General features: G+C 36.1%; 2 protein-coding genes across 2 annotated transcripts in view; both read left to right on the top strand.

Annotated features, from left to right (window-relative positions):
* The window catches only part of LOC143023373 (zinc finger MYM-type protein 5-like), a 24,871-nt gene extending 21,447 nt beyond the window's left edge, over nucleotides 1-3,424 (top strand). The window contains exon 2 of the mRNA XM_076181893.1: nucleotides 2,726-3,424. Within this exon, the coding sequence (XP_076038008.1) occupies nucleotides 2,726-3,424 (699 nt within the window). The remainder of the gene's footprint in view (nucleotides 1-2,725) is intronic.
* Nucleotides 3,425-3,618: 194 nt separating this feature from the next.
* On the top strand, nucleotides 3,619-6,046 carry LOC143023374 (zinc finger MYM-type protein 1-like). Its single transcript, XM_076181894.1, has 3 exons — nucleotides 3,619-3,813; nucleotides 4,141-5,207; nucleotides 5,896-6,046. The coding sequence occupies exons 1-3, from the start codon at nucleotides 3,619-3,621 to the stop codon at nucleotides 6,044-6,046; spliced, it is 1,413 nt and encodes a 470-aa protein (XP_076038009.1).
* The last annotated feature ends 3,954 nt before the right edge of the window (nucleotides 6,047-10,000 follow it).

Raw genomic sequence — 10,000 nt, forward strand, 5'->3', positions numbered from 1 at the left:
TGTTCATACAAAATATATAATTAAATCAGGTGTGAAGTGCAAGTAAAATGACCTTTTAATTTTGAAAATGAATAGACAGATAAGCAGAGGCATTAACCTTAGAGGAGTATTTGCCTCGGTGGAAGAAAGTCAAAGAATTTAATCAACAATATAAAATCTAGTGATGCTTCAACAGAAATTGGGATATATCAGTATTATTATCATTATCTTTTTTTTTTTTTTTGCAAATTTAATTTTGATCAATTTTAATTCACTCTAATACCGTGTTACCTGAGTGCAGAGAGTACATAAAGCTATTTGTCTTTTTCCAGTCATCTGGGATCTATCGAATATACTGTTTTAGACCATTCAAATCGAGATTTCTTCAGGGTCTTTGTGAGTCGTGGCTTCTTCCTGGGCCGATCTGCTCGCAACCCAGCTTCCAAAAGCCTGTTAATCACAATCCTGGGGTGCTAATTAATTTTATCTTCAGCCAACATGGTTTTAATCTATCTGCAAGGTATTTTTTATTTTTTTGGTTTCCAAGAGCCGTTTTCACTTTCCATCAGCCCTTGATGAAGTTTTCTTCTTTCTGGCACATTTCTTTTTTCCACCACAAGTCTTGTCAACTCCCGCCGCAGTCTACTCCGCGCTCAAGTCTTCACATCACTGTTTTCCGAATGGAAATGGTCTTCCTTAGTGGCCTGGAACGGTTCTCCCCTACACATCACAACCATTGATTGGTACTTCCTCGCTGTAGTACAGAGGTGCAGGTGCTGAGTACCTCGCATACTATTTGTGTTCCTGACATCAAGATCCGTTGTGCTCTTTAATGCTCCCCTTTGAAAGTTGACTTCGTATGATGTATTCTAGAATCCTTTAAATCATTTAAAAATGTCCGTGTTTTGATTCGATCCCCAGCAAATATAGGAGCACCCGGATTTACAACTCTCGTATTTAGGGGCAGAGAGAACCTAATTATTCGTTTGCCCTCACAATATATATATATATACATATACCACTACGATAAATAAATAATGAGAAAATGTCAAGAGAGACACTATTTATTTTCATAAGCTTACAAAACTTTGTCTCCTTGAAAATAAATGCCTCTCGCATCTCCACACTGCATGCGTCTCTCCCAATCCTGGAAGACCTCCTCAAAGTCCTTTTTCAGTAGTCCCTTCAGGTAATTTTCCGATGCCTCTTTCAGCTCTTCTGTTGACTCTACCAGCCTCTTACAGGGTGAAGGTTGGAACTAGTCGTAGCTCAGCCTTTGTTTTTGAAGACATGACTCGTGAGTTTCCCTGAGCAGCGGGTGTCACTCGAAGCCGGATCTCGATGTTCTTTCCTTCACACATTTGATGCGATCTGGCAGTCAGGTGGAGCCAGGGTCGGCCCTACCATTAGGCGAATCTAGGCGGTCGCCTAGGGCATCAGGCTGAGAGGGGCATTAAGCAGTAATTCCTATTTCGGTACTTTAATAAGCATGGTTTAATCATTAACCGTCAGGCGTCAGACTAGTAACTAATTGGTTAATTCGCAGAAGCGTTTTGCCAAATTTCCCCTATTTTTCTTATTTTTCAATTCAGTAGGGACAGGGTGAGATAAGGTAACCCCGACAGAGAGAAAACACCGATCGAATGCTCTGGTAGAAACACTGTTTCAAATATCGCGCCACCACTCCCCACTAACACAGCTGATATCCTACGGGAACACCGAACACACGCCAGTCGCCAGCATTCAACTCTCGCCAACGCAACGGCTGTGTTTATGAAGTAAGAAAATTGGGTTGTTTAGATCTTCGATGTTATTTTTTAAAGTTCTTATATAGTGTTCCACGTCGGTGAATATAGCGTGATTGTATTGCGTTATGTTTCATTACAATACTTACGCATATTGATATGTTATAGAGTGAAACCAAAGCTAGAGGGGAGATTCAAATTGAGGTTGGAATGTGAGGTTGGAAACCGACCATAATTTTTTTGTTGTTGGAAATATCGATAAGTGAAAATTTGATATTAGGCTAGACTATATATAATTTGAAATACTTGAAAAAACATAAGGTATTATTATAGTTTCTTCCTCGTTTCAACAACGGTAATTTTCACATATACCATCGGATAATCATCATTATTCGAAGCATTTTCTTCTCTATTCTTAATGGAAAAAATCACGTTTAACATCGCTAGCACTTACTGAAAATCTCGGGTCAGGTTAGGTTGGGTTAGGTTAGGTTATGTTAGATTAGGTTAGATTAGGTTAGGTCAGGTCAGGTATAGTTAGGCTAATTACCTTTAGCTCAGGTTAGGTTAGGTTAGTGGCCTTTACGTTTGTGAACACCAAGTGATTAAAAAAGAAATGAAACAAAAAATAAAATAAAGAATAAAATAAATAGCCATTTCCCCCAGAAACGACAGTCATATTCGTTCATAGCACACTAAAATCTACAAGAAAAAATATATTTCAATCAAAGTTTCCGAGACGGGGAAGAAACTATAAATTTACCAAACATAATAAAAAGTGACTAATTATGTATATTACTATTAACATGAATATATGTGGTTGTGGTGGTGAACTAGGCCTAGTGTGTTTAACCCTTATATGAAAAGGAATAAACCCTAAAGAGGAATATATTTAAACTGTCTATACGGTATATACTCCAATGGAATGCATTAATTGATATTTATTAAGATTTATCTAATAGGAATTAACAATAATACTCCTCTCAATTTGTGCTTTTCAGATGAGTAATAGAAAGCAGCCCTCAGGGGCACAAAATCGCAAACGCAAAGCAGAACAAGCAAAGGCAGTAGCAAAACAAGAGGGTCCTTTTTTTAAGTATCTAAGTAGAGAAAAAACAAGCGAAAATGGTAGTAAATCAGCAGGTAGTACCAATATTGAACCCACTGCAACTTCAAACACAGACTGTAAAGTAGATGTTGCACAGACTATTGGAGAAAAAGCTGATGGTATTGAACCTGCTGCTGTATCTGACATTGGAATTAGTGATGTGAATTATGGAGATCCAGCAACTTGGCCTGACACATGCAATAATGTTTTGCGACAACTGCTTGTACAACATGGACCACAGCACATTTCTTCATACAACTTCCCCAAGGATTCTAAGAACAGAAGATTTTCTCCTATACATTACAAAAGAAGACTGAGTAATGGTAAGGAAGTATGCCGTGACTGGTTGGTTTATTCAACTTCGAAAGATGTTATGTTTTGTTTTTGCTGTAAATTATTTTCCTCCAAACCTAATGTTTCTCTGCATAAAAAAGATTCTAATGATTGGCAGAATACCACAGCAATTCTTTCTGTTCATGAAAGAAGCACGGAACATATTGACAACTATCAAACCTGGCGTGAACTTGAACTACGATTGAAACAAGGAAAAACCATTGATCATATTGAACAGCAGAGTTTGAAGCAGGAATAAAAGTACTGGCAAAATATTTTGGAACGTTTGATTCCATTGTCTAGGGTTCTTGCTGTACAGAACTTAGCATTTAGAGGAACAAATGAGAGCCTCTACAGTCCCAACAATGGAAATTTTTAAAGTTGGTTGAATTTCTAGCTTTATTTGATCCAGTCATGAATGAACATTTACGTAGAATTAAAAACAAAGAGACTATGGTGTACTGTCTGGGAAAAAGGATCCAAAATGAACTTATACAACTGCTGGCAAGTGCAATTAAAGAGAAAATTTTGGCCGAAGTAAAGCTTGCAAAATATTTCTCAATTATATTAGATTGTACACCTGATATCAGCCACATAGAGCAACTGACAATGATTCTTCGATATGTAGATATTAAAAAAGAGCCAGAGGTTAGTCATCATCAAGTTTGCATCAAATTTTTTTTTTAGGCTTTGTTCCATTATAAGAAACTACTGGAGCTTTCATGACTGAAACACTGGTGGATGAGCTTCAAAATGTGGGGTTGCAGATAGACAATTTACGTGGTCAAGGATATGATAATGGGAGCAACATGAAAGGAAAACAGAACGGTGACGTGCCTTCTTTGTACCTTGCAGTGCATACTCATTAAACTTAGTGGTGAATGATGCTGTCAAATGTTGTCTTCAAACTACAATTTTTTTGGGATAGTACAACATCCGTATAATTTTTTCTCAATCTCAACTCATCGATGGCAGGTTTTGGTCAGTATCATGAAAGACTTAACCATCAAACCTTTAAGTGAGACCAGGTGGGAAAGTCGGATTGATGCTCTTAAACCCCTCAGATATCATCTTGCTGACATATATGATGCTTTACTTGAAATTTATGAAGACACAAACCTTAAAGGGTCATCTGGAAGTTCGACCCGGGTTGAAGCCAAGGAGTTAGCTGATGCTGTTTCCAAATATGAGTTTGCTGTTTCACTTGCCACATGGTATAACATCCTGTTTGAAGTCAATATTACCAGCAAGCATCTTCAAGATAAAGATGCTGATTTAAATTCGGCTACCAAACAGTTGGAAGCAACAAAAAGCTACCTTCTGAGCTGTAGATGTGATGATGGTTTTCAAAAAGTTCTGGTTGATGCTACAGAGGTGGCTCAAGAATTGGAAATAGAGCCACAATTTGAGAAAAAACAATCACGAAAAAGGCAAAAGAAGCGTCTATTTGATTATGAAGCACATGAGGAATCACTAGAAGACCCCAGCCAAACGTTTAAAGTAGAATTTTATTATAGCGTTCTTGACATGGCCATACAGTCAGTAGAAGAAAGATTTCACCAGCTACATTCCTACAAAGCAATATTTGGCTTCTTATATGACATCCATGGAATAAAATATGCACCAAACGCAGATATTCTTCATGACTGCCAAAATTTAGAAAAGTCATTAACACACAATGGGCATCACGACATTGATGCAAGAGACCTATGCTCAGAGCTCAAGGCAGTATCAAGGTGCTTGACGAAACCCATGCTCCCACAAGCAGCACTTTGCTTTATATCTGAGCAAAAACTGCAAGATAGTGTACCAAATGTTGTGATTGCCCTAAGAATATTATTAACTTTGCCAGTATCCGTTGCAAGTGGAGAACGCAGCTTCTCTAAACTGAAGCTAATTAATACTTACTTGCGCTCAACAATGCTGCAGCAAAGGCTTGTTGGTTTAGCTACTATATCAATAGAGAATGAGGAAGCTTCTAACTTGAATCTTGCTGAATTAGTGGGAAAATTCGCCAGTCTAAAAGCTAGGAGAGTGGAATTGTAATTTTTGTTGAAGTGTGTCATGGAAACCAATAGTTTTTTTTATTGTAGCCTATATAATCTCATTTCCAACAATGTGTTGCACAATTTTTTTTTTCAACTTAGTATTGGATGGTTGATGTATATTGCTATAAAAGGGCTCTTTTTGTTACCATCAACTATAATTGATACAAAATTGAACCAAAAATTATTGTACCCGAGCCACTGGCCCTGGGTGACCTTTCAAGGAGAGGACCCAAGGGGCATCATTTTTCAGCTTCGCCTAGGGCATCAAAAACTCTCGGGCCGGGCCTGGGTGGAGCTGCTGCCGGTAGGGGTTGGACAAGACTCACGGTCTTTCCTGATTTGACAGTCAGACCAAAACGGGAATATGCAGACTGGAAGTTACTGACCGACTGCTGCCGTTCTTCAGGAAATGGAGGTAGTGTTCTTAGATCTGAGTCGGGATAGGATGGAAACTCCTTAGTCAAAATTATGCTTGACCTCCACGGCAGGGTTGTCCAATGTCATCCCATCACGCATCACTTGGATCGTCTGAGACCTGCCCACATGGCTTCTCTCGGGAAACTGTCATACATTCTGGAGCCTTTTCCTGTCTGTATTTGGCACAGAAAATAAGGTTCCGTCAAGGAACCCACATTCAAGCTCCGGTAGGATTTCCTCTGTAATTTCTTTATGACGATTCAAGATGGCCCTGTCCAAGATCTCCACGTTGGAATCATCAGGGCCAACAACCGGGTCTTGATGGCGATTCCACCGTGGTCAAGGAGCTCGATTGGTATGTGATCCGGTCCCGCGACTTTTTCTCGGCGCATTTGCTTCGTGTGGTCCTTGTGTGACGTCATACATGTTGCATGGGATCTCAGTGTGACGTCATGGAGAACCTGATGAGACTGAATACCGGGTAATCAGGTGATAACTTTGGTCGATGAGGCCTGTTTATGTCTTTCATTTATTTATTCATTTATCTATTTTTCTATCTTCCTCATCATTTTTTCATGGAACATACGTTGACAACGCTCAGACCTGAGCAAGGCCTAGGTCCAACAGAAAACCATGAGAGTCTCAGTTTGTTTTTTTGTTTTTTTTCGTTTTTCTAATTTGGCGAAAGATAAACGATTTTACTCCTCTCAGGAGGAGCCCCCGTGAATGCATTGGTTAGTTTGCACCATATCTCGAAACCTTCGAGATTCCGTGCAAATTCTTTAATGCATTTCAAAAAGAAATTCTTTTGGTTAGGGTTAATGGTTAAAGTTAGGTGGGTTATGGTTAGGTGAGTGATTATTCATGAACTACTAGGTTTTTGCAGATAGACCCCTATAACTATATATATTCTGAAACCTTATAACCCAAAGTAATTGGAAAACTATCTTTCATTTGTCTGTCTGTTTGTTTGTTTATTTGTTTGTTCAGGAATTCCTAGGGTTTTGCATATCGACCCCCATAACCATATATATTCTGGTACCCTATTACTTCAGGCATTTGGATAACTATATCTAATTTAAAAAATATATATGTTTTGGTTAGGGCTAAGGGTTAGATTTAGGTAGTTAGGTTAGAGATTATTCACGAACTCCTAGGTTTTTGCAGATAGACCTCTATAATCATATATATTCTGAAACCTTATAACCCAAGGTACTTGGATTACTATCTTTCATTTGTCTGTTAATTTGTTTGTTTGTTTATATGTTCACGAACTCCTCCTAGGGTTTTGCAGATAGACCCCCATAACCATATATATTTTGATACGCTATCACACCAGGTACTTAGATAACTATGTTTCATTTAAAAATATATATATTTTGGTTAGGGTTAAGGTAGGTGGGGCATGGTTAGGTTAGGTATGATTCACGAACGCGTAGAAACGCGCGGGTAATTTGGCTAATATATATATATATATATATATATATATATATATATATATATATATGTATATATATATGTATATATGCAAAGTAGACCACTTGGAAAAAGAAACTAACGAAGCAGAGCGCTTTCGTATATTACATCTTCAGTGCAACAAGTACATAGTGATAGGAATACATAGACATTATATACATGATACAAAGGAACCAGGACAGTTTTGAATAAGCATACCGACCAATTACCCCCTAGAGAGCGGAAGGTCATTGTCAATTATCTTACGATGGTCGGGCGACATTAGGTCACATTCGCCAAGGAGAGCGGAAGGTCATTGTCAATTATCTTACGATGGTCGACATCAGGTCACAGTCGCCAAAGAGAGCGGAAGGTCATTGTCAATTATCTTACGATGGTCGGGCGACATCAGGTCACATTCGCCAAGGGTCACTGTTTCTACTACTTATATAGGGCGACATTAAGTCAATTTGTTGGATTACATTTTACATGATATTATCTTACTAATTTCTTGACAAATGAAATTATCAAGTTTGTACAAGCCTTTATGTAGGTTGGTATTTTGATTACTATTATGTTGTTGGTATAATAGATTGCCTGGGCATTACCCCAATCAACTGGATGATTATTTAATTCAATATGCTTGAATATACCACTAGAATGATAGCCATCCCTGACATTTTTCTTGTGTTGTTCAATTCTAATGTTTAAGGGTTTGGCAGTTTGACCTATGTAAAATTGATTACACATTTTGCAAGGAATTTTATAAATGCATCCTTTTTTTATTTCAATACTATTGTTGATAAGTTTATGTTTTACTGTACTATCATGTTTAAAAACTACCTTTACGTTAAATCTTTTTAATAATTCTGTGATACTTAACAAATTTTCTTGAAATGGTAAAATTAAAACATTGTGATAATTGAAAGGTGATTTAGGCTGAGGAGTTAAAAATGATTTCCTTGCAAAATTGTAAGCAATATCAAGGAATTGCTTAGGGTATTTTAATTCTAGCCCAATGTTAAAAACATTTCTGATTTCTTCATCAATAAATTCAGGACTACAAATACGAAAAGCTCTTAAATACATTGAGGCAAATACTGTACGTTTAATATTATTTGGATGAGAAGAAGAATAATGAATATATGAACTTACATTGGTTGGTTTACGATATACTTTAAATTTAAGGCTATTGTCATGACGTAGGATAGTTTTGCCAACAATTCAAATCCAACAAATTTTGTCAGCATTGGTAAAGCTTTCTGTAATTTAAAGAACCATGATTTATCAGTTGAAGATTTCAATATTTGTAAAGGAATTGTTTATGGTGCTTTATCACAAGAGGTTGTTCCTAATTGCCCAGAACGTTTTCAGAAGGCAATTATTAGTCTTAAAAAAGATAATCATTTACATTTCACTAAAGCAGATAAATCTAATGCAGTTGTTATTTTAAACAAGGTTGATTATCTTAGAAAAATGAATGATTTATTAGATGATAACAATACTTACACACTTCTTAACAAAAATCCTACAGAAGTAGTTAATAGTTATTATAATAAGAAATTAAAAGAACTGCTTCATAAGAATAGAGACCTCTTACAGAAATTCACTTCAATTAGTCCCCCTTTGCCACATATGTATGGTCTCATTAAGACTCATAAATGTAACAACCCCGCTAGACCTATTGTTTCGTCAATTGGTTCCGCTTCTTACAAGCTTTCCAAATGGCTAGTTACTATCCTTAGCCCTTTAGTAGGTACAATCTCTTCTTCTCATGTTACAAACACTTCTGATTTAATAGACAAACTCCATAATATTAAACCTAATTATAAGTTTACATTGGTTAGTTTTGATATAGTAAGTTTATTCACAAAAGTTCCCATAAATGATTTATTATTTTACCTTCAAGATGAACTTAATAAACATGTTCTTCCATTGCCATCATCTACATTGATTGAACTAATTAAATTATGTGTCAAAGATTGTAAGTTTCAATTTAATGGTAATTTCTATTCCCAAAAATTCGGCATGAGTATGGGAAACCCTTTATCCCCAGTTTTAAGTAATTTATACATGGAATTTTTTTAAACTAAAATATTACGCACAATCTTCCCCCCTAACATCCCTTGGCTTAGGTATATTGATGACATCTTATGTCTTTGGCCAGAAGATAAAAATGTCCATAATTTTTTGACTAAGTTGAATACCCTTGTTGATTCTATTAAATTTACTTTAGAAATTGAGAAAAATTGTACCTTACCTTTCTTAGATTGCACTATCCTACGTCATGACAATAGCCTTAAATTTAAAGTATATCGTAAACCAACCAATGTAAGTTCATATATTCATTATTCTTCTTCTCATCCAAATAATATTAAACGTACAGTATTTGCCTCAATGTATTTAAGAGCTTTTCGTATTTGTAGTCCTGAATTTATTGATGAAGAAATCAGAAATGTTTTTAACATTGGGCTAGAATTAAAATACCCTAAGCAATTCCTTGATATTGCTTACAATTTTGCAAGGAAATCATTTTTAACTCCTCAGCCTAAATCACCTTTCAATTATCACAATGTTTTAATTTTACCATTTCAAGAAAATTTGTTAAGTATCACAGAATTATTAAAAAGATTTAACGTAAAGGTAGTTTTTAAACATGATAGTACAGTAAAACATAAACTTATCAACAATAGTATTGAAATAAAAAAAGGATGCATTTATAAAATTCCTTGCAAAATGTGTAATCAATTTTACATAGGTCAAACTGCCAAACCCTTAAACATTAGAATTGAACAACACAAGAAAAATGTCAGGGATGGCTATCATTCTAGTGGTATATTCAAGCATATTGAATTAAATAATCATCCAGTTGATTGGGGTAATGCCCAGGCAATCTATTATACCAACAACATAAT

Source organism: Oratosquilla oratoria, unplaced genomic scaffold (genome assembly GCF_046742065.1).
Source record: "Oratosquilla oratoria isolate Oo_2021 unplaced genomic scaffold, ASM4674206v1 SCAFFOLD47, whole genome shotgun sequence".
Taxonomy (NCBI): domain Eukaryota; kingdom Metazoa; phylum Arthropoda; class Malacostraca; order Stomatopoda; family Squillidae; genus Oratosquilla; species Oratosquilla oratoria.